The 25,898-nt window shown below is 40.9% G+C and overlaps 1 protein-coding gene across 2 annotated transcripts; it reads left to right on the top strand.

Moving 5' to 3' along the window:
* Positions 1-19,911: 19,911 nt before the first annotated feature.
* Positions 19,912-25,869, top strand: LOC131140256 (14-3-3 protein zeta-like). 2 transcript variants are annotated; one of them, XM_058090509.2, is made up of 6 exons: positions 19,912-20,064; positions 20,618-20,977; positions 23,200-23,323; positions 24,324-24,487; positions 24,563-24,658; positions 24,884-25,869. In XM_058090509.2, exons 2-6 carry the CDS (start codon positions 20,684-20,686, stop codon positions 24,956-24,958), a joined length of 753 nt encoding a protein of 250 aa, XP_057946492.2. In that variant the 5' UTR covers positions 19,912-20,064; positions 20,618-20,683; the 3' UTR covers positions 24,959-25,869. The 2 variants fall into 2 exon arrangements, with proteins under 2 accessions (XP_057946492.2, XP_057946490.2); XM_058090507.2 differs by having other exon boundaries at positions 20,557-20,977.
* The last annotated feature ends 29 nt before the right edge of the window (positions 25,870-25,898 follow it).

Here is a 25,898-nt window from a genome sequence, read left to right as displayed (position 1 = left end):
AACAAAGCTTTGTTGGAGACAAAAGGGGCTTAAGAGATGCTATCAGCAATATATGGAGCAACCCCTCCCATACGCATACACACATTGGAACAGAACATGACTGTAAGCCCCCCCCCCAACAAACTCCCTCTCACTCACACATCCAACTGCTCCTGCTCCTGGATCCTGGTTTGCTGTTTATTTATCCCAGAGGAACGACACCTGCTTCTCTTGGAGCTTGTTTGTGTTTGCACTGAGGACATGGGACAGTGCAGTGATGGATGGATGCAAGAAGGGGGGGGGGGGGAATATGAGGCCGAATTGTTGATGGCTACCTGGTTGCTGACTCGACACATCACAATGTGGAGACCATGCGGGGGGAAAAAGGCAGGGGATCAAACCTGTGCAAACAATCACATGTGAGGTTCTAAGTGGGTACGTTGATGCAGGGCGTCGCTTGATTGTGTTTTGAATCTTGTGCCTCTTAAAGTAGTGGGTGTGTATCAGTAAGGTAAGCCCCGTACTGTTTCGGTTCCTACACTCTTCTTCAGATGCTCTCATGTGAGACTCTCCTTTGTGGCGTGCCCCAAGGTACTTTTCTAGATCCTCTGTTGTTTGCATTGCACACGCTCTGCGTTAAATGTTTCTTATCACCCTGGGGTTGTTTTCTCATTGATTCTGTCACCTAAAACTGTGGATGTCCTGTCCTCTTATTTAGTATCTCATTTGAGTTTGTTTGATTGGTTTTACAGTTGATTTTATGTGCGAGAACGACATTAAAATGAGCTTATAAACAGCCTCTGTCACACATTCGGTTGCTTTCACACAGAGATCTGTGTGATCACCAGCTTTCCACAGTCAGATCATGAGACATGTGACCATCTCTGGTGTGTCAAACACAACGCAACGTTGAGGGAGAAGTGAGTCAACCCTTGGTCCCGGCATTGTGTGATACCCTTTCACACAGTTGCCATTCCTTCTCTGTTACAGCTCTGATGCTACCACCGAAGCCGGAAAATTGCCAGGTCAGCTTTGCTAGTGCTGCTTACACAAAAGAGTAAAAAGCTGATGAAAGCATCTGACTGTGGAAAGCTGGTGATCACACAGATCTCTGATCACACAGATCTCTGTGTGAAAGCAACCGCATGTGTGACAGAGGCTGTTTATAAGCTCATTTTAATGTCGTTCTAGCACATAAAATCAACTGTAAAACCTATCAAACAAACTCAAATGAGATACTAAATGAGAGCACAGGACATCCACGCTAGTTTACAGAAGAACATAAAAACTACATTGACTTACATATTACTTTTGCATCCGTGCCCACTTGACACATAAGCAAATGAAACACCTTTTGCTTTAATTCAAGTCTGTTTTGTCACAGAAACTCGGGCGCGGCGTGGCTGTCGTACTTAACTAGTGTTTAACAGCCCCAAGCAATCTTATGACAGGAAGAAAGAGGCTAAGAAACACAAACATTACTGTACAAGAAGAAGTAGACAGCGTCTCACATTTCAGCAACCATTTTATATTACAGTATATATGTAAATATAATAGAAATGAAACTTGGATTACTTGTACAGATTCAATATTCACTGAAAATGACTCAACACACAGCAATTATTGTCTAAATAGCTGGCAACAGAACATCAAGACAATTGAGGTTGAGGCTGCATGAGTGCATCTGAGGGAAGAAGCATGAATTCCAACATGTACTCATATAATTCCACCTTAAGTGGATGTAAGGTGGAGGGGCGTATCTACCAGCTCCACGAGTGACGTCATCGTGCAGTAGAGGTCTACACGGAGACCTCAAGAACATGCCTATGGAAAACTCATTAACTCATTCATTTTCCACCGGGGGTGCTGGAGCCTATCCCAGCTGTCTTCGGGCGGGAGGCGGGGTACACCCTGGACTGGTCGCCAGCCAATCAGAGGGCACATATAGACAAACAACCATTCACACTCACATTCATACCTATGGACAATTTGGAGTCGCCAATTAACCTAGCATGTTTTTGGAATGTGGGAGGAAACTGGAGTACCCGGAGAAAACCCACGCAAGCACGGGGAGAACATGCAAACTCCACACAGAGATGCCCGAGGGTGGAATTGAACCCTGGTCTCCTAGCTGTGAGGTCTGCACACTAACCACTCGTCCACCGTGCCGCCCTATGGAAAACTAATATAAAAAAATATTGATAGCCTCATTTGTTTCTTGAAAGGTCACCTATATTGTCCATAATCCTTCCTTATATCATCTATCTTGAGATCTGAAAAGAGGTCATTTAATTTTTGCGCTTGTTCATCCGGCTGATGGCTGGCCGCTCAAATCTCACCACGGCTGTGGACGGCTGTGTAGCTGTCGTGCCACAGCTGTGGGGCGGGGGCGGCCAAGGAAAAAAGCACAGCCGTGTAGACCTCTACCATGCAGGAGTTGAAGAAGGTTCCAGTATATAACAACCTGGTCAACTCTGGTGAATTCCATTGCCTGGAGGATTAAAGCAGTCACTAAATATTGACACTTTCAACACAATATGGAGGTCTAGTCACTTGTATTGGCAGCCATTTACACAGCCAATAATAACAGACACAGTAATAATTTACACAGTTGTAAATTTATACCGCCATGCAAGCTGTACACTGACTACTCTAAAGCATATCCAAGTTTTATTTCTATAGTGTTGCCCCTTGAGAAGATGGTTAAATGGTGGCTGATATGTGATTCTGTACATCTGCATTGCAACACAGCTAACACGCATCATTTCAGTTTCTCAAGTCCAACTCAACAGTTTCCAATGACTCAACCCTATCCCGAGGGCATATTCCCAGTATCGCTCCTTATTTCAGCTTCCCGTCTTCTATTCCCATTTTTACTCCCTCGTTCCCTCATCCTGGAAGACAGTTGCTTTTTAGTCAAGCACCCCCTCCTCACTCTAACCGGGATGTAAATAAGATGCAAATGCACTTTTTTTCCAGCACGTCCCGACCTGCTTGAGCTCCATTTGTTTAGGTCTGTCAAAGGGGGACCGTTAGCTCACCGTTAGCACACTTCAAGACAGAGAAGTAGTTGTTGGCTAAACAATAAATGAACCATCTCAAGATGATTATCACACTGGAGTGTATAAACATTTAGACGTTTGTTAAAGAGATTATTATTATTATTATTATTATTATTCGCATCTTGGGTGCTTGGTTAAGCACACGTCTGATCTGCAAATATTCATTTGTTGACATTGTGGGATTGTCTAACTGAAGACTTGTCCTCTCTTTCTGATAGCCAAGCCTCAACTAGCGTTGTTTTGTCATCCTGGTGTCAGCTTGTGGTCGTAATGTTTTTGGAGTGTTTTTGCTGAGGCTCGTTGTTAGATGCTATCTGGCTATCTTCCCATTGATGACACTCCAAACAGTCACAGGTACTGAAAGCACGGCAAACCCGTATTCTGCTCCTAAAACACACACACACACACATATGCACTAAGGAGTGCTGTTGTGGGATTATGGGATTTTTAATGGAGTGTTTGTGTGTGTGTTTAGCTTCACAACACAGCCCATGAGCTGTGAATATTACATGCTTTTAACAACTCCAGCAACTTATATATTATATTAGGGCAGGCTTCCCATACCAACTGGTCCCAAGCCACCTTTTACTGTGTCGCCAATTATAAAAAATGCTACTTATGATACTAAAATGCAGTATTTTGTTGTCGTAAATTCCAAATCAGTCACTGATGGATTGATAAATATTTGTGTTCTTTATCATTAGTTTGTTAGCATGTGTTAACATACACCCTGGTTAGCGTGTTTTTTGGTTAACATAAAAAATGTATGCCACATTCATTCTCCGGTTAGCATAAATGTGGCATACGTATTGTCGTGTTGTTAATACACTTCATGACGCCGTCTTCTTAATGTATTTTCATATATATATATATATATATTCATCACAAAACATTCTTCCTTGCTAGCATCCTATAGCTAGCTTAACAAAATGTCAACCGGAACCGGCAGTTACGTATTTGATGTCATCAGACTTTGACTCAAAAATGTAAATAAAATGGTTTTATAATTATGGTTTTACATGACTAAATGCCTGTAAATGATTAATGAAAGGCATAAATGAACATTCAAGATTATTTTATCTTCATTGAAAACATGACTGTTCAAAGACACCGACTTCCTGTTTTCAGTCACCGTCAAGAATCTCATCTTCTGTGACCTATGCCTTTAATTCATCATTTGTATGTATTTATATGCATTTCAAATTGTTTTTAGCATGTAAAACTATAATTGTAAAACTCAAAAAACATGTTTCGGTTTAACATTTTTGGCTTTCTGAACTTTTTGATTCGGTTAAAGTCCGTTCCGGTTAGAGTCGGATCTTCTGGAGTGAAATAATAACGCTAACCAAGGTTCTACTGTATTTGTCAATTGCAGGGCACTGTATGATATACAGCACTTTTAGACTTTTAGGCCCCGAGCTAACGTCCCCGAGCTAACATGCAAATGTATTTTCAATCGCCAAAACATTATATAAGCCAACATGACAACTTTTTTTTTGTTTACATGTTAGAATTAATGCTATCACATGTTGTTTCATATCATTATCCACTTTTTTTTATTCATCTTAAATAAGTACAAATATTTGGAACATTTTCTGCATGAAGATCAAAGTCAAACTCAATGTTTAAAAAACAGTTATGCAAAATTATACAAAGGCTTTGCCTCACAAGTGTTTACATACTGTATCTTTCTAATCGTGTATGTATGTTTTTTTTCTTCTGTCAGGAGTAGCCCCAGCCAGCCAATCGCAATTACTTTTTGGAATTACTTTTTTTCAATCCCAATCAAATCCATGCCTTTTGCCATTACACCACCAGGGCTAGTGTTTTCAATAATTATATTATTCTTAAATACAGTGATCAAAGCATCAGATACAGAATATGTAATGCATTTATCTAATATTGATTGTTTTTTCTGCTCAAAATTGTACTATTTAAACTTTGGAGTTATGTACAGAGGATAATCACATTAACACAATTTTAACCAAATACAGTTTCAAGTTCAACAATTTTAAAATAATTTATAATATTTTTTGTGGTTTGTGTGCTCCATGTTAAGTAAAAGTGTGTTCGTTGTCATTAAATAACCACACAGGTGGGAGGCTTGTTTTTATTGTGTGACAATGGAACAACAGCATACTGTGCCTTAATTGCTGTGACGCACTAGTGCAGGTTAGCCTGTGTAAAACTCTAAAGGAATGAACTAAATGAGTCGAAACCCAGAAATGACAGCAATGTTGTATGAATGTTGTGTGAAGTCACTGTGTGTCATCTCAATAACTTCATATTCATCCCATGTGTGAACTTAAGAATCTAATTAAGCTTCAAGTACATACATTTTCATGGGCAAATATCACAGTGTTTGCAGGCAAATGGCACACAAAACTCTTTGCATATGTGTGTGTGTGTGTGTTGTCTTTCCTTAGTGTGTTGCCACCATGCATCCTCTCTATACAGTTGAACTGACTTTTATAAAAGTTTCAAGCGGCCCGACCGGCTGAGCAATGGCTGCTGGAGGAATGTCGACAAACACATCTCACGACATTCCTGTGTGACCGTGGACGCAAAGAGGTGTTATTTTAAGGCTCACAATCCTTGGGAAAGTTGTGGACTCTGTTTGAAATTAAATGTCAAATGTAACATGATAGAAAGCGTCTTGGGTGTTGCAGTATTAGTAATGGCGTCAACCCCGATCATGAAAGTCTGTTGAAGTTCCGTCCAGTAAGACAAGACAGTGCTTGATTGTTAGAAGTCATCCCAGTCTTTACTGTTCCAGCCAAGGTGTGTGTGCGTGCATTAATCACACAGTACGTCATGTGGTGGCTTCACTGAGAACGGTTGTTGGTGAAAGCGTGGGACAGATAAACGAGCCCGTCCACTTTTTTTTGTCACCCGGTACGGCCTCCCTTTCTCTCCCTGTCAAGTTTGGTTCCTTCTCAAAGTCATTAGGACTAACAATCACAGCCTGTTCACTCCTCATTTGCTCCCTTTCTTTTAACGTTTGACCTTTACCTCCAATATATAATCAAAAAATAGTACTACAAAACTTGGTGTTCAAAAGCATTTTGCCTCCTACTACAAAAGGCAACCAGTAATGACAAAGAGGAAAGGTGTGATGATAACCATAGAACCAGGAACAGTACTTCTGGCAATGCAATATACTGTATACAGTATATCAGTACCTACATATATTAATTTTACCAAGCAGTTCCCAGCAAAGATTTAATTAAATGTAATACAACGCATTTTAACAATTTAAATAACTTCAAATCCTTCTCACAGTATTGCGCAGTCCTATATAATTGTAAATCATAACAAACTACAAACATAATAATAATAAACATATTGTCTAATTAATACTATTAAAAATGAATGAAGAAAACAGTAATACAAAAATGTAAATAGAAGATAAAAAATACAAAAAGACACAGGTAAAATTGCTAAAACACAAAATAAATGAAAACTACTAAAAGTTGAAGTAAATATATATATGTGTGTGTGTGTGTAGCCAATCACAGGGCACATATAGACAAACAACCATTCACACTCACATTCATACCATTGGCAATTTGGAGTTTGCTAACTCCACGCAGAGTTCCCAAGCGGAGATTCTAATAACTAGTAGCACACAGCTAGGAGACCAGGGTTCGATTCCACCCTGGGCCATCTCTGTGTGGAGTTTGCATGTTCTCCCCGTGCATGCGTGGGTTTTCTCCGGGTACTCCGGTTTCCTCCCACATTCCAAAAACATGCTAGGTTAATTGGCGACTCCAAATTGTCCATAGGTATGAATGTGAGTGTGAATGGTTGTTTGTCTATATGTGCCCTGTGATTGGCTGGCAACCAGTCCAGGGTGTACCCCACCTCTCGCCTGAAGACAGCTGGGATAGGCTCCAGCACCCCCTGCGACCCTTGTGAGGAAAAGCGGTAGAAAATGAATGAATTAATATTTATATTGATCCAAACATTATGTGCGGTATTTCAAAACAAATGTTCATCTGTGATGGTGATAAAACTGTGTCACGGGTCAACATTCATGTGGGAAAGTTCAGAATCAGTGGCTTTAACGTCACACAAACTTATTAACGCACACACACACACACACAGTGTCCAACTTCACCTGTTTGTAGTTGATACATTCAGCAGAGGACATGTAGGAGCGTGCCCCAGTTTCTGTTGTCTTCAAGGATGAAACTCATGTTTTGACACTGACAAAAAGTGGATGTCCACTTTATCACTGCATTCTGGTTTACGTGCGGCCTCGTGACAAACAGGCCATCACTCATCCTTGTCAACTAAAGTGAGAAAAGTACAGTAGTTATTGAGTAGCGAATAAAGAACTTATGAGTAAGGTAGTTAGTGAGAAACTAATGAAGAACTAACTAATGAGTAGTGGTTAGGTTTAGGTAGGTTTGTTCCTCATTATTCATTTTGTTATTTTCTTATTGACAAGTCGTTTTTAATGTCTCCCCTTTCTGACTTATTTTTAGTTATTATTAACAATAGTTGTCATTAACAACTTGCATTACATTTTCAACTAGGAGGTCAGCAAGCAGGAAGTATCATGTGAGGTCAGTATCATGTGACCTTTGCCGAGCCCTAGACTAAAGTACAGGACATTACTTTTTTAATTCACTTTTTTTTAAAGACATTTGACACTTTAAACAAATTTCTGCTTGTATTTCAGGCATCTTGTGTAAAAAAAAAGTCTTGCTGTTAAAATTGTTTGATGATCCAACTACTTCCTGGAATTTTGGCCACGTGATCGTGCTAATAAGCAAACAGGCAGCGTTTGACAATGCTAAAACATCGTTTTTACGTGTTTGTGTGTGTGTGTGTGTGTGTGTGTGTGTGTGTGGGTGGGTGAAGGGGGGGTCCATTGTCATTATGATCCATACAAAGAAAAGCAGAACCAGCAACAGCCACATATGTTTTATCCGCCTCGTGGAGGAAAGCAAGCAAATTACTGCAGGTGACCGGTTCGCCATCATGACGTCACCGTTATGCTTTCGCCTTGTTTATAAAACATGAAACACAACAGGTTGAAGTGCGTTTACGATTGTTTTATACCATGTTTAAAAATCAGCAAGATGAAGTAAAACATTATATTACATTGTTCCGATAGCTACGACGACTAGTTTCACTTTCCCCCTCAAAACACTAAACGTTACATTGTCTGTCAGTTGTGACAGTGTGCGCTAATAACCACTAGAGGGCAGTGTAAGATCACATTATGGCAATTTTTGTCTTGAACGAAACATCTTGTATAACGTTTGTTCCTTCCTTATGGATTTGTTGCAACATGTCCAGAAGAGAAGAACGCGCACAGTAAACGTCGAACGAGCAATGTGACCCATGTGGGCAAATATGACACCGTGAAGTATTATATCAGAAATTAGATTTCCATAAAAGAAAATTATACTGGGATTTTTTTGCTACAGGATATATTTTAATTGTAGTGCTTTTATGTTACAAGATGTATCTAGATCTATTCACTCACTCTCGGATTTGTTTAGTGTTTCATGAATATTTCACCATTTGCAACAGCCCTTGTCTGCACAAACATTATCTTCTCTCCCCATTCGCCTCTTTTATCACAATAGTAATGAGAATCATTGCATTGATGATTACGCATCCACAGTCTTTATTAAGCACAGAGCCAGGCTCTTGGCAAGCGGCTGAATGGGTCGCAGCAGTTCTTGCAAGGTAATGAAGCTGCCCTCAGGTTGTTTTAGGTTGCATTCATCATCAGTGTCATTGGTGCATCTTCCATTTCTTGTGTGACTGGAGCTTTAAACCTTGCTGTGATGTCTAAAAATAACCTTCTGTATCCAACAATCTAATGAGCAGAAAACTCCTGCTTGCAGAGGATCTTTCAGGACAGAGCATAAAGAGCATACAAAGGATCTTTGACTACCTGATTTGCAGCAGATTCACAAAAACAGCAGAAGGTTCCTGTCATATGAATGATCTTTGAATAGCATTTTGCAGTGGATGATGAAAAACAGCAGAGCACTGCTGTTACATTGAGGTATTTTCGCAATAGATCATTAAAAACAGCTGGGCTATCCTGTCATGAAGAAGATCTTCAACTAGCATTTTTTCAGTAAAGCAGTAGAACAGTAGAACAGTGTTATATAGAGGATCTTTGACTGGTATTTTTCCCCTCGTCAGATTCCTTCAGCATAGGGATTCTTTCATAGAGAGGATCTTTGACTAATTTTTTTTCCCAGTACATTCCTAACAACAGCAAGGACTGGTGCATTTGCCAAAGTACGCTTGTCATAAAGCGGATCTTTGTCTTGCATTTTTGCCTTAAAAACAGAAGAGCATTCCTCTTATACTGTATAGAGGATCTTTGACTCCTGTCAGATTCCTTCAACAGAGGGCGTCAGTCATATAGAGAACAAATTTTCCAGTACATTCCTAACAAAAGCAAGGCACCCATGTTAAATTGAGGAGTTTGAACTGCATGTTTTTATTTGATCCTTAAAAAAGCAAGCGTGTTTGTCATAAAGAGGATCTTTGATTTGCATTTTTGTCGAGCCTTAAAAACAGGAGTCCTTGATTAGTGTCAATCAATTATTTTTTTTTGGATACCTACATATGATAGATCACTTAATGTGGCTACAAAAACCCATTTGCACTGTGAAGTCATCTTCCAAGTAGGGATATTAAACCCAAAAAAGGTTGGAAGGATCATTCAAAGGAGTGGAAATTTGAACTATTTTCACTCCTGTACAGACAAAGGGGAGCTGGAGAGCCGAAGACAAGCTCTGACAGGCATAACAAGGCTACAAGGCAAACATGAAGAGGATGGATGGATAGGGAGGAAACAGGAAGCGGGACATAAAGACAGGAAGTGCAGCAAAGCAAGTATCATTCCCTCCTCCTCCTCCTCCTCCTCCATACCTCCTCTTACAAACAGATGTGCTAATTCACCTCCCAGTCCTCCACACTTGAAACGCTTGCATGGTGCCGGTTACCATGGAAACTGTACTAGTGTAAATGTATTCACAATGATGGAGCCTTGCAAACATGGCGAAGAGAGAGAGGGCGGTTGCTTTCTACAGGTTAATGTTGTTTTATTATGTTCAGTTTGATGTTTACCTCCATTCCAGCAACATATAGGCAAAGAAGAAAGCAACTTCATGAAGGTATCAAAACAGTATATATACAGTATATATACATATACATATATACAGTTTCATAATATTTAAGTCTGAACTGACAAAACAAGATTATGTTTAAGAAATACATAAAACTATTGCTGGAGCCTATCCAAGAGGCGGGGTACACCCTGGACTGGTCGCCAGCCAATCACAGGGCACATATAGACAAACAACCATTCACACCATGTTAATAATTTTGTGTTAATTCAACTTTAAATATGAGAATGAGAGCCATGACATGAAATTATTGGATTAGGTGAAATACAAAATAAATACTAATTGAGAAACATTGTTTTGTTTCCTGATGAAATAATAATTCATAAAAACATAATTTAAACAAATATACATGATAGTTATACACAAAATACATAAGAATCATAACTAAGAAAAAAGTATTTTTATTAAAAAGGATAAATAAAAATGTTGTATTAATTTTGTGTTAATGATTGTGTTACAGCGACACAGACCTCGCAGCTAGGAGACCAGGGTTCAATTCCACCTTCGGCCATCTCTGTGTGGAGTTTGCATGTTCTCCCCGTGCATGCGTGGGTTTTCTCCGGGTACTCCGGTTTCCTCCCACATTCCAAAAACATGCTAGGTTAATTGGTGACTCCAAATTGTCCATAGGTATGAATGTGAGTGTGAATGGTTGTTTGTCTATATGTGCCCTGTGATTGGCTGACGGCCAGTCCAGGGTGTACCCTGCCTCTCGCCCAAAGACAGCTGGGATAGGCTCCAGCACCCCCGCGACCCTCGTGAGGAAAAAGCGGGAGAAAATGAAATGAATGATTGTGTTACAGAGGCACGGCGGTCGAGTGGTTAGCGCGCAGACCTCACAGCTAGGAGACCAGGGTTCAATTCCACCCTCGGCCATGTCTTTGTGGAGTTTGCATGTTCTCTCCGTGCATGCGTGGGTTTTCTCCGGGTACTCCTCCCACATTCCAAAAACATGCTAGGTTAATTGGCGACTCCAAATTGTCCATAGGTATGAATGTGAGTGTGAATGGTTGTTTGTCTATATGTGCCCTGTGATTGGCTGGCGGCCAGTCCAGGGTGTACCCCGCCTCTCTCCCAAAGACAGCTGGGATAGGCTCCAGCACCCCCGCAACCCTCGTGAGGAAAAAGCGATAGAAAATGAATGAATGAATGATTGTGTTACTGCATGGAACCAGTTGACATGAAAATATTGATAAGGTTTTTTTGTTCAATACAGGCAGCTTAACAGAGCTTAAATTCTAAATAAAGGAAAAGTATTGACTCATAATCTTCAGTACACTCACAGTACCCAAGGACAGTCACGATAAGAAGCCACAATGCAGATGCTGACTCTCCCCTTTTGTCTCTTCTTCTTTTGTCCGACTGAACCAGCAAGTCAAGCCCGATACTGACTAACTTGGTGGTGACAACACCGTCCTGGCAGCTTCCCCTCATCTGACCTCGCTGTTCAAAGGTCACACACTGAGTGGCTCAGTCTGCTTCTCCTTTCCTTATTATATTTTTTTAAGCTCTCCCTTGTCTCCATGGCAACAGTCAAAGTCAGGGAGTGGGAGAGTGACGAGCTGAGGCAAGAGGAGAGAGGAGGATAGGTTTGGTGGGGATGAATCATGACAGGATGCAGACCGTCTGAGCGTGTGGAAAGGATGCAATTTGTTTTACAAGCTATTGCTCTCTAAATGCACGCATTGAGCGTGTGCACACGGGACTGCTGACAATATTACAACTGGTTACAGTAATAATGAGTGAATAATAATGATAATAATAGTTTTGTGCGTGTTTTTGACATTTGCTGCATTTGTTTTTGATTCATAGTACCGTAACTGCAGTGTTTTCCTGTTGTTTTATGGTATTTTGGATCATTCCTGTATTGTTTGCTCTGTCAACCATCTTAGTTTTGACGTAGTAAAACACTAAATAGCCGGTCACTAACAGCAGACATGGACATAGGAAGAACCCATTGAATTTTAGTGAAAGTCTGGATAAAGGTGCAGATGCAAGCATGTAGATACACTTTGCAACACTATTGAATGTAAAAGTGTGTCCTGCTTATCTTGTCTCATAAGATAATGAACATTATTGTGTCACTAAGGCAACGCATCTAATGGGATTTTTTTTTTTTTGCACAATATGGCAGAAATAAATGTAAAACCAGTTTGCTGGTATGTAGGCTACCGCAGGGTACAAAAGGGGCTTATTGGAGGAAGAGCAGATGGAGGATACATGGCACATAGGAGGGGCGGGAGGGGGTGGGGTTGGGGGGGGGGGGGGGTTGATGCTGCTGCATTATAACTGAGTGAGGTCACCTTGGGAGAGGAGGCCTTTAACAAGCCTGTTCTTGCTTCCAGGAAAAAGAACATGTTAGATCCCACATATAAAACATCCACGTAAAACACTAATGTAACTGATTAGCCTTTATTTTACATTATAAATTCGAGACTCACCTAATTTAATAAGCATTTTGCATTGTTATTGAAAAACCAAACCTAAAAGATTGTCAAGACTTTAAACTTTACAGTGTTTCATCAATCGGGCGAGACATGACCTGAGGGCTGGAAGTACATAGGTGTCTCTCCCTGTGCAGCTATTTCCAAATCCTAAGTCCACAAAACAATGTTAAAGAACCCCTGGTGTGACACAATGTTGCATATTATGCTGCACGGCATACAGTTAAAAATAGATTCTTCTGCAAAAGTCAGGAGTTACACGGCATAAATAACATATGGGACGCTATGCCCATATTTGGAGTGTTGGGAGCTGGCCATAGAAGAGGTGGTACTTCCTCCAGGGATATCCTTTGTGTGTTTAGGATCCAGCAGCAGGATATTTGTACCAATCCTGGCTTGACTCCTGTAGCAAATGTAGATTATACTGCAAATTATACTGCAAATGATATTGAATAATACTCATAAGAGCTGCACAGAACTCCACCAAGGCCACCAATGAAGGATGTCTTTAATAAATCTTCATATAAAAAAAAAAACACAAAGAACTTTGCTATTGACTGATTTGTTGGTCCGCACAATGCTCGAGTGGTTAGCATGTAGGCTACATAGTCAGGCGATCGGGAAGACGTGGGTTCGATTCTCCACTCGGACATCTCTACATCTCTGTATGGAGATTGCATATTCTCCAGGGTTTTCTCCTGGTACTCCGGTTTCCTCCCACATTCCAAAAACAACTAGTCCAGGGTGTACCCCTTCTCTCGTCCAAAAACAGCTGGGGTAGGCTCCAGCATACCTCCGATTCTAGTGAGGATAAGCGGCATAGATGGATGGATGATTTGTTGGTCATTATTAGGGCTGTTGAATAATTATAATTTTTCATTCGATTAATCTGTTTTCAAATTAATTAATCATGATTAATCAACATTTGCAACTATTTTATTGAAAAGAAGGGAATACATAATACTAGTTTCTTTAATAGTAGCATTCTTGAGTTTATTTTCTGGGAGTACCGAGTATACTTATACAACTAATTGTACTTCCGCATTAAGAGTTACAAAGTGAGTAATAAGAATTGCCAATCAGTGGTTGTCTCTGTATTTATTTTTCAGCTTTTATAAAACTGTTTATATGAAAAATATAATAATTGATATTAGTATGTGACCAGAATTGTCAACAAAACCCAGGAAGAAAAAAACAGGAAGTTGCACACAGACATTGAAATATAATCTCTTTGTCAGAAGTAATGGAGACAATTTTATAAAACTGATTATATGAAAAATATAATAATCGATATTAGTATGTGACCAGAATTGTCAACAAAACCCTACTGTGTCCATGATTTAAAACATATGAAAAAAACAGGAAGTTGCACACAGACAAATACCCCCCCCCCCTTCCCCTCGCCGATTAAAATATAATCTCTTTGTCGGAAGTAATGGAGACAAACATTAAAGTCTCCAGTAATCTGGTCAGCACTGTAGCTAAGTGTTAGCATCCTGGTACTCCTCCAGTGGTTGTGCAATGCTCTCATAAATGTAACCGCCTTATGGTGTTTACATAGTGATAACAATGGCTTATATCTTCTGATAGCGCTTTACATAAAGATAAAAACCACCAGAAGTGTTGCGGCTTTAATTCAGTTTGGAGTACTGTGTCCTCTTTTACCTAATGTGTCTCATTTCATTTCCCACCCCCACACAAGCCATCTAGCTGTTACTAACTTTATCTTCTGTGCCAATCTGTGCCCCAGAGGTATGCAAGGCCAAACCACAAAAGACAGGGAGCTCTGGTGCCGGTTAGGGAGAATAATAATAATAATAATAATAATAAGAGACATGATGTACCATGGATTGCTGTGTTTTTGCACAAGCTACCAACTGTAATGCGCAGAGCAACGTGGGCGAAGACGTGCATATACTTTGGCGTTTCTCTTTCTGCAAGTGGGTGTGTGATAGTGTGAGAATGAGCAGAGTTGCTGCATTTGCCCTCCTCGCCTTTGCATTACATAACGATCCTGTGTAGTCCTGCGGAATGATAGCACGTGCTGTGACCTTCTGGTGATGGTTGCCTGCAAAAGCCTCTTAATAATAACTGCCTGGACCACTCAGACCCCCGTTTGAACTGTTTACAGTTGCTTGTTATCACACAATATTTGATTAAAGTGTCTTTGGACAGACAAAGCACCCGTTGTTATGCTAATGCATCAGAGGACACCACCGCATTACAAGTGGTGCACTGGAAAATACTCCAAAGCTGTCAGTCAATAAATTGATCTAAAATGAGGCGTGCTGGTGAATAATTGAGTCTGCAGCCCTGACTCTACAGCCAAAACCCCCTCTGGCCAGGACTGGCAGAGCTCAGGCCTACTGGGAACATATCATTGAATGATATAGTGAGACACTGATGGAATGCAAGGGGCTGTTTACATGACACTATTTTAACTGAGAACAGATAAAAACAGTTTCATTTTACAGTATATCGATATCAGGCAAAAAAACAACAATTGTGGACCACATTTGTGTGTATAACGCCTCACGGGCAAAGTGTACATTTACTGCACAAACACTGTGTTCAGTGGTGGTGTCCCATGACTTATATACTTCCGTTGCAGCTCTATTAGGCTCTGCTTGGGTTTCCACTTAAAAGCAGTACTGCATCAGTAAGCTGTAGGAAACCATGCTCCAGTAAACACATCAGATGGAAAGAGATGGACTACAACGAGAGTCTTACTACTTGGCATGAAGCTGCTGTTCCACTTGTAAGCTAAGTATCTGTTTTATTGAACTTTTATCCAACAAGAGACTGAGGGCAGCAGGAAAGTGGACTACAATACTACAATACAATTTTTTTTTTACAAGAAATTTATCTGTTCGGAGTCTTCAAAGAATGAGTAGTTTTGCTTTGTTTTAGTTTTATTTACAGTGGAACCTTGGTTAGCATATTTTTTAGTTAATGTTGAAAATTTGCTGGGTCTACGCTCACATTTCAGTTGGTATACAGTATGGCGCCCGTCTTGTTATGTTATTAATACACTGCTTGAGTCCAACTGTGTTCTTAATGTATGTTGGTAGCATCCTATTAGCATGCCCATACAGTGGAAACAGGTCATCGCCCGTCTAGGATGTCATCAGAGGTTGACTAGTTCTGTGCTAAGTAACACGGTTACACCACAAGTCTCTACTTTTCTTTTGATCATGGCTGCAAAATAATCCATAATGGAGCCAAAGAAAGTTCCAAGTGCCAGCTTTTTGATAAAACAAGTGAGAAATACAATTTAATTAAAAAAAAAAACACCAACACTGCAGCTCTTGCTGCCACATCACAATCTTTGTTATGTATATGGATAGTTTTGCTGTATTTTAGTCTTATAAATATTGATTAAAATGTTTGTCCTGCATTCAATTATGTATGCATTTATGTAGTTTTGCTGTATTTTAGTTTTCAAAATATTGACTACAACGTTGGAAGTGTTTTTCCTTTGTTTAGTTACGTATTGTGGTGGTTTTCCTGTATTTTAGTTTAAAAAATATTTACTACAATATTGGAAGTGTTTTTCCTTTGTTTAGTTACGTGTTGTGGTGTTTTTACTGTATTTCAGTTTTATAAATATTGATGTTTATCCTGTGTTCCATGATGAGTTTGGATAGTTTTGTTGACTGTTTATAAATATTGACTATAATGTTGGAAATGTTTGCCCTGCTTTCCTTAAAAAAATGAGTACCAGTAATTTTGTTGTATTTATGTTTTATTTAATTTTAGAGTCTATGACAGTGAAGAATGTTTACATTTAGGTAAAATGTAAAAAATTTAGGTTTGATGATGGCAACAGCTGAAGCTGAATTGACTTTACATTTTTATTTTTAAATACCTAGAAATCAACTTCATTCTTCTACCACCATTCCACCGTCCTGTCTGTTTTTTTTTATTTACAAGCAGCAACTTTCTCTCAACACTTGTTACACATTTGCCATCCTACTGCCCACTGATGACTCATAGAAGCCCACATCGTACCACATATTATGCCCATCTCCAGGTTTGGATTCAAACATCTGCTATTCGCTCACGTGTGTTAGAAACAGCAGTCGTAAAACCACAGAGAGCGAGCAAATTATAAAATGAATGTGGCATTTCATTCAACGTCACACTTAGATAGAAGGGAGAGGCTTGCATTGTAGCAAGAGGTGAGGACTCATACGTGTCGTGTAGCTCTTAGTCAATGATCATGAGTCACACACCAATAATGCTTACCGATGCATTGGCTACTTTCTGCACTGAGCAAAATAAGCAATGGAAGAGGGTATGGACATGAAACAAGTATGGAAAAACAAATGACAAATGAGAAAGTCTCCCACTTCGAAAGGCCTACTTGTTGTGTAACATCGAGCTCTACTCCTACACACCATCGCCAAACTCTCTGCTACGACAAGGTTGAATCACAACCGCTTTCACCATCCGTTGTGGGACGGTTCAAGTTTCTGTTGTCACGCTTACACACTTTTACTTGGATGTTCAGAAATTTATTTAATAACTAATAACCTCAGCACTTTGCAATCATTTTCCCATAGGAAAGAATGGGAATAGAAATAACAGAAATACCTTCATTTACTGTAATGTCAATGTTTTAAGGTAACATTTACATAACATTCTTGGCCACACAGTCAAGGAGATCAGGAAGACCTGGGTTAGAATCTTTGCTTGGGCATCTCTGTGTGGAGTTTGCATGTTCTCCATGTGCATGCGTGGGTTTTCTCCGGGTACTCCGGTTTCCTCCCACATTCCAAAAACATGCTAGGTTAATTGGCGACTCCAAATTGTCCATAGGTATGAATGTGAGTGCGAATGGTTGTTTGTCTATATGTGTCCTGTGATTGGCTGGCGACCAGTCCGGGGTGTAACCCGCCTCTCGCCCGAAGACAGCTGGGATAGTCTCTAGCACCCCCGCAACCCTCGTGAGGATAAGCTGTAGAAAAATGAATGAATGAATGAATTATTATCCATCCAACCATTTTCTGTACCGCTTATCCTCACGAAGGTCGTGGGCATGCTGGAGCCTATCCCATTATGTCTACTATATTTGGTAAAATGAGTATAACGTTGGCGATATGGGCGTTATAATAAGTTTTTTAAAAACAGGTTTTACTTGCAATTACAACAATATTGTAAAATTGTGTAAATAAGGAATCCTACTCTGTGGAAATTCACTTATCACGGTCAAGTGTGCAACCAATTGACTGTGATAAATGAGGGATTACTTATTGCTGTTTAATATTGTATCACTTTTTTTTTTACTTAACATAGATTAGTCATGTGTTTTTCCATTATTTTTCCATCTCTTCTCACTGGAGGATTAATAGAAGCAGAAATAAAATGGCGTCCGCATCCGCAAAGGATTGTCTCTTTGCCTCCATTCAGCATTGACCTCTGACTATATCAGGCCAATAGCTCTGCAGCTGACTCGGCCAGTGTGGCTGTGAGGCTAATTACACCGCATCAATAATTGACGGCCATTGCATTTTATCTGTGGCACCAGTAGAAGAAAAAAAATTGCAACGGTAAAAGCATTTACTCAAATGATGACCTCACTCTTTCTTCTCAGACAGGGATGCAGCAAGGTGCAATGATGCTTGGCGGCTGCTGCGGCTCCGCAGCATGGGACTGCAGAGGAAGGTGTGCCCAATTGATTGACAGCTGCAGAATGCATGTCCTCTGTCTCTGCTGCAAGGCACACATAGTTCGCATAGGGCGTCGTCTATTATTCATACAAAAGCAGCCGTAGCAGTTAGAAAGTGAACGCAACCTGCATACCAAACCAACAACTTACCATGTATAAACACATTTGGCAGGACGCAGGACTGTTTTTGATTTTTAATTTCCTGGTTGTGCGTCTTGCATCTGTGTTTGAATGCACTGGGTAAGAATGCTTTAATTACCTCTAATTAGAGGTGAGAGAGGCGCTGTGAACTGGAGCACAAAGGCCTAATTGCCATTTGACAGGCTTCCACCCACTATGCAGTGAGAAGCATGGAGCACCTTCTTGCACATCATGCACTCATGAAATAAAGTATAGTATAGGATTGGGGGGGCAAGCACTCACTGCTGCATGATCATTAATTATGTCTTAAAAATAGAATAGCAAAAAGGAGAAAAGGTTCATACAAATAATACGTTTTGTCACTGAGCTTAGATACAAGCTGTTTTTTTTACATGGGTTGGTTTAAAAAATGTTAGATTTTTCAGTATGCAACTCTCGGTAGAAAAGGTTTGGACAACCCTGATCTAACTCTTGTGCTTCTTCCTGGCATCATCTTCTCGCAACAACCAATCGTTTCCAAATGATATGATTTTAGAGGTGTTACTATAACACAAATATGCTACCGTATTATACATTTTGGTCCGAATATTTCAAACACGATATCCGTATGAACCATCAGAAAGCAGTCTTCAGAAGGAACCGTGCTGCTCAATATTATCAGCAGGAGCAGCTCAAAACTAGAGCTGACGCCATGGGATTTCCTATCCTATTAATATTGCTATTTCTAGCCATCTGGCCTAGTGCGGACAAGACACTCTATAACTGAGAACGCCACTTCTCGTGACCGAAATAGACGTCTTACTTCCTTAGCAAATGCGCGTTTGTACAAGTGGAAAAGAAATGGCCTAGTTTCGTTCGTTTTGTTGGTTGTGCACAGGATGTCAGCCGCCTTTGTTTCCTGTTGAGAAGTGTCGCCGTTTCAGTGTCCTCTGTGCATCACAGCATGAGGAATGGATGGCCATATTCCATCGGGTATGGCTAATATTGATGATTGCATTATTTAAGGAGTCTATACATTAAGCAAGCAGCTGGTCAGTCTGACTTGTCCTGACAAAGACATACAAAAGGGTGGGGCACAAGAAAGTACAAAGGTCAGGCCTGGAACCTTTTTTCCGGTTTTTGTTGAATTTAAAGCTACAAAATGTGTTATGAGTGCTAATTTAAAGCAGCAAATATGCCTGTTTAAATAAAAGCTTAATAAATGCCATGTCTGAGTGCCACGCCCGCCTGACTGTGTCCACATCGTGCGAAAGTGGAGAGATTGGACAGATATCACTATGGCAACGCAGTGACGTCATTCCCTTGCTCTAATTGGAGGAAACCCCGTACGTTCAGCCGCTGCAGCGTTCCGGTCTGTCAAACTACACTCGATACCCCCACCCCCCTTCTTCAGAGCTCGACGCCTATTCGTCAGCATCTTAAAACCTTCCGTCACTCAATGGAGATTGCGATTTACGATTGGACAGTCAACCCCACTAGATGATCCGCCCTACTTTAATCAGGTTCAGTTGGACTCTCGCTGCCGCTGCCTGTTCTTTGCCTTTCTGCCCAATCCCTCGAATCGGAACAATTTGTGAAGCGACTTTGGACCTTAGTAGGTGAGAAACGTCGAATATTTTAATTGATATGTTTTCGTGAACGTACACGTATTCCTTCTCTTTTCTGGTGCGATAAATAGGACGATGGTAGTTTAGATCTGCGCTTCGGTGACACATTTTCATTGATAGGAGTGGCCGGTTAGCTTAAACCTGCAGCTGTAGCCTACTAGCTTCGTAGCTAGCTAGCTAGACATCTTTGTGGCGGGCTGCGGAACCAACATGACTCAGCTGCCATTAGAGAGCCTTGTTCTCGGTGTTCACGACCGAAACCCAATTTTGAAACTAAGTAGTTGTGTTAATGTCGGCGCATCACACGAATTGAGCGTTACGTAATGGCATTCAAGCGCAGTTTTGTACTGAGACTCATCGAATCACGTCGTTGCATTTTACATTCAAATGCAGCCATTCCTATGATTTTCGTGGCAGTAGGGTGTTTTCTCAATCTCATCTAGCGCACGCATCTCCCTTAATGTGATCATTTCGTTTTCGCAGCTTGTCACGCTGCGGTGGGACTAACGCCACTCCTTGTTCCACCCATTCTCCCACTTCACAGTCCCCGACTGTCGCTCGCTCGCCCGCATTTCTGATCCATCGCTCCCCAACAAAAAACACACAAACTATGGATAAAGGGGATCTTATCCAGAAGGCCAAGCTGGCCGAGCAGGCTGAGCGCTACGACGACATGGCCGAGTGCATGAAGGCGGTTACGGAAATGGGAGACGACCTCACAAACGAGGAGAGGAACCTGCTGTCCGTCGCCTACAAGAACGTGGTGGGGGCCCGGAGGTCCTCTTGGAGGGTCCTCTCCAGCATCGGAGGCAAGTCTGATGCTAATGAGAAGAAGCAGCAGCTGGTTAAGGAATACAGGGAGAAGGTGGAGAAGGAGCTGCAGGATATCTGCAACAACGTTTTGGTGAGCACACTCCCTTTTTAAGCGAAAGAGCTGCGATGTTGCTTTTTCTGTAATTGGTTGTCAGTAAATCTATGGAAGATTAATGGAAGATTTCACTGATTTTGGACGCTTCGTGGGTCTTCATGGGCCTCAGGGTTATTTCATTATCCAGGTGTAATGAGTGTACATGTAGAATCAGTGCTATGCCTTACTCATCATTGCATTTAATTAAAATGTGTTTTAGTCCGTCTTAATTGTCATAGCGCTTGTTCCTATTTGCTCAAATTGTGTGTCTATGTAGAGCTTTTTATGGTGGGTCATAAAAGGCAGTATTATGTAGTCTTCCCAGTCTTCCTGCCTTTTGGGAATGTGACGTTTGAACTATGTATGCAAATTGGTTGATGGGCGCTGCTCGCTGGAACCCTACTATGAAATCAGAAAAGCTGACTTTCTGTATCCAATGTCATCTGGCACACGACAGAGCGCTAATGTGACAAGCCATGAAATAATTTACACCAGATATGCAGGATACCTTTTGAGCAGGGGCTGCATTTTTAAGCTAATGACTTTGGCCTACATTTGAACTAGTTCCAACCCTAGATTGATGACTAGTATAGGGGGGTGGGGGTGTATGTGTTCACATCTTGATTAATCTATTGCAACAGCAGGGATTGTACTTTACATTATTCCTATCCTGCCTTGATAGTGGATTAGAGGAGATCTGGCTGGAAGCTTAGTTGTAAGATTCCGGTAATGTCCCCCTGAGCTACTGTCTGCATTGAAACGCTGCAGGGGCTGTTCACTTTCAGCAACTCCTCATGCATGTTCCTGTAGAGTGACTCAGCCGTTTGTTTCTTCTGTTGAGTGTTGCAGAAGGGTGTGCCTCTCCTCAGGCCTCAACTCGCTTGTCTACAAAAGCCTTTGACGGGTTGCTAACTTTGTCCATGTCCATGCCCTACACGTTTATTGCATGTGCATTTTAATTATATTATGCTCTGAGCTAAAACTGCTTGTGTGACATAATCAGTCTAGTATGTTGGCGTTATCATTTTATCTTAACAGACTGCACGGGCTTGGTAATTTTACTTGATTGTAATGAACGTTTTCATGTCAGTCCTATTTTATTTTTTTTTTGTACGAAATTTCGGGGCCACTCAGCAGAGGAAAGTTAATGTTACGAGACTAAAGTCATCACAAGAATTGAGTCAATTTTAACAAGCCAACTTCAAAACTCCCACACAGTTGTAAATGCAGCAGATTGCGGTCGGTTGCCTCTCGAGCAACCAGCTGTGTATTAATCACACATTAAATATTTGGTTGATCAAACTCCAAAAAAGCGATTTCAATCCATGTAGTTCTCAAACACATTAGTACAGTCTCATGAAATTGCTCCCACTGATGGTAGTCTTTCCTTGGTATGTCTCTAGTCCTCTTTAATTACCTTTGCGCAGTTATTGCCAAATTGGATTTAGAAAAGGAATTGGACAAATTCTTGTCAGACATGCAAATTGTGTGAAATTTACCACTCTTGTGAGCGCTGCTGACTGAAATCAGAGCTTTGTGTGAAAGCACTGTAAAGATCATCTCTCTTGTCCATTGTGTGGCGTGCCGAACACATGAGGCATGCATGCTTTGGCCGAGGCCAATCATGGCTGGTCTATATGACTCGCGAGTGGCTGCAGGCGATGGGGTTGGCTTAACTCAGGGATGCTTCTGTCCTGCCAAGGTTTAGCATCCCAGTTTTTTTCCCCCTTTGCTCATCAGGTTTGAGGCGATATTGTTTCAGGGAGTGATTCTGCTCTCATAATTTAAATGAGCATATTACATATTCTTGTGTTTTAATTAGCATTTCTATTAAAAGGCCCATACCATGTCCTAGAGCAGGGGGTGTGAAAGTGTGGCCCAAAGCTTCTTTACTGGCCTGCTGCATATTGTAGAAATTTAAAGAAGCCAAGAGGGGTGGGGGGCTGTGGCACTGCGGAAAAGGTTTGGACACCCAGGTCCTAGAGGCTTTTCATAAATGAATAGGGGCGGCATTTGTCTCCCCGGGGGCATGACAAAGCATAAATGAAAACCACTGCACTACCCCAAGAGATACACCAGGCAGCTCAGTCTGTCTGCTTGTTGAGTGTGAAAGATCCCCCTCCCACGTTTTGTCACCTGATCTGCCAGTTGTCACACATGAGTATGTATCTTTGTGTAACTGTGCATCTAACTGAATATTTCCTTTTTTCTCTTTACAGACACTGCTGAATAAACATTTAATTGAAAACTCCAAACAACACGAGAGCAAAGTGTTTTACCTAAAGATGAAGGGGGACTACTTTAGATACCTTGCTGAGGTGGCCTCCGGAGATGACAAATCAAGTGAGTTGACTGCCATACTTTTATATTTATGCTTCAAGTATTTTCCTCTTTTTAAAATTAGTGTGAGATTGTCTCACTACTGGCTGGAAATGATGTCACAGCCGCAATGGGTGGCAGCTGACTCAGCTTTAATACGCTGGGGAAAATAAATGACACACACGAGTAGAGACCATAGAAGTTGAAATTGAAATCCTTCCAGCTGTCTGACTATGAAATGCCTCCTAATCATACTAATACAATTAGCAGATGTGTAAGAACATGAATGCTATTCATATTACGGTGTCCTGATTCCATATCTGCAAAAAACACCATAGTATTGGATCTTATATTGGCACTTTGGTACAGTCTATACTAGACTCCGCCCCAACATGTCTATCCAGAAGCTGACGGATAGACCACGGGACTATAACAGCAGCATGTGCTAACATGTTACGCATGGAATGGGACTAGTGTTGGCAGTGTGTATTTTTCATTAGTCTGAAAAAGACGTTGCAGCTAAGTGCAACACTTATGATGCACAAGTTTCCAGTGGTGGCAGACAACCGGCGAAGTTTAATATGAAGTGCATTTGAAGCGGTGTTCCACAGGGAAACTCCCACTGGGTGATAACAAGTCATTTAGTTATAACTGAGAAGATGGCCATCCCGTCAGTGAGTGAAGTTGAGTTTTAACACTTAATTGAGCACTTTACACCTCGCTATTATGCTTAGCCGCCACTACATTGTGGATAAAACTTATACCCCAGATGCATACAGAAGTAAATGGGTCAGTTTTTCCTCAAACCTACTGTTGGTGATTATTCTGTTTGAGTAATATCACTTGGTCCAACATTCCACACATGCATACAAATGTATAGGATTTATACCGCTGTCGGCTGATATTCAAGGCTGCAATAAGCTGTATCGGAAGTGAAAGTTGTGTAAAAACACCCGTACTTTATACACGAACAGTGGTTTCTTGCATTTCCTGTACCTGAACTACATCTGTATGAATTCAACAGAGACCATTGAGAACTCGCAGCAAGCGTACCAGGAAGCATTTGACATCAGCAAGACTGAGATGGATCCCACACATCCCATCCGCTTGGGTCTGGCACTTAACTTCTCTGTCTTCTTCTATGAGATCCTCAACTCTCCAGAAAAAGCTTGTGAACTGGCTAAAACGGTTTGTGGGCAATGTTACAACTTGTACTCATTTTTGCGCTTGAACTCGGTCCACAAATGTTCATTTTACTTGCAGGCGTTCGACGATGCCATCGCTGAGCTCGACCACCTCAACGAGGAGTCCTACAAAGACAGCACCCTCATCATGCAGCTCCTCAGAGATAATCTGACAGTGAGTTTCTGTTCCAGCATCACACCACATGACAATTGAATTGCACAAATGACCTCTGTCCACATTCTGAGCAAATCTGTTTCATTTGTTGTTCATTAAATTAAAATCTTTTTATACCTGTTTGGCTTGTAGTCATTAACTTGATTTGGATCAATTGATACTTTATATACAACAATATACACACTTTGAAATTGTGAACTGACAATTTATTTTGTCTGTTCCCAGCTATGGACATCAGACACCGCTGGAGAGGAGGCTGATGCCGGCGAAAGAGGCGAGGGCGGCGACACTGAGAACTAAGAGTCCTTGGTCTCCCAAAAGAACAAAAGGATTAAAAACAAAAAACTTTTTACACATCCTCATTCCTCCAATCCAACATTCTACCAATGAAATCCATTTGTTGAAAAGAATAATGAAAAAATATGAATTGGAGAAGGAAAAAAAATACAAACGGATTAGGATGACCTAAAATAAAACCCTCCATTCCTTCGGTTTGTGTCTGTCCTGGCCTTTCAGTATGTGCAATTTCAGCTGTAGAGAAATATTGATAGCTTGACATGGTATTATGCTCTTTCCTAAAGTTAGAGGCAGAAGCCCTTAAAGTCCCAACAGCTAACAAACTGGAAGCTCATTCTGATTTTGTTTTTATTTGTTCCAGGGAATAATCTGGTTTGCTTTTTCCTAGCCTGTCAAAACACACGTATGTGGTACGGTTACAGCTTCTGGAATTCAACATCAGTTTTTCACGCTGCAGGGAATGCCAGTGTTCCGTGCATGCTGGCGGCAAAATACTTGGTCGTACCCATTGGATTAATCCTCACTTTATGCCCTGGTTATGATGCCACTCTTTCACTGAAGCATGTCTGGTCGGGGGAGGGGGATATTGCAGGGAAGCTTGACTGATTTACACGCAGGGACCTTTTTAGTGGGGAAAATGAATACAATTCTGTCATTGCATGTCTCTCGAGATATTACACTGGAATGGGAACAAATGCTGTAACACACAGTGTCAAGTTAAATATTTTTCAATGCAGATTTGTACACATCCTAAAAGAGGGTGATCTGTTTGTCTGTCCAGTGATTGTCATTAGAGATTTGGACCACTATTGATTTGCTATTCATTCAATTGTAGTCCCCTATAAAGCCTTGTGGAACTGTTTGAATCCCTGTGTAACAGCTATGTTAACATGAATAAATCATTTTATAAACCATCTGCTCATGCCTTTTTGTGTTATTTTAT

This window comes from Doryrhamphus excisus, linkage group LG14, assembly GCF_037039965.1.
Source record: "Doryrhamphus excisus strain RoL-2023G ecotype Guam linkage group LG14, RoL_Dexc_Guam_v1.1, whole genome shotgun sequence".
Classification (NCBI taxonomy): domain Eukaryota; kingdom Metazoa; phylum Chordata; class Actinopteri; order Syngnathiformes; family Syngnathidae; genus Doryrhamphus; species Doryrhamphus excisus.
This window is presented reverse-complemented; position numbering and strand designations above follow the sequence as displayed.

What these genes read in the sequence shown, in the direction of transcription:
- LOC131140256 (XM_058090507.2), top strand. Translation starts at nt 19,946, where the DNA reads ATGATCCGCCCTACTTTAATCAGGTTCAGTTGGACTCTCGCTGCCGCT. An exon ending in ATATCTGCAACAACGTTTTG is followed by an intron (nt 20,978 to 23,199) that starts GTGAGCACACTC and finishes TTCTCTTTACAG; the next exon opens with ACACTGCTGAATAAACATTT. An exon ending in TCCTCAGAGATAATCTGACA is followed by an intron (nt 24,659 to 24,883) that starts GTGAGTTTCTGT and finishes GTCTGTTCCCAG; the next exon opens with CTATGGACATCAGACACCGC.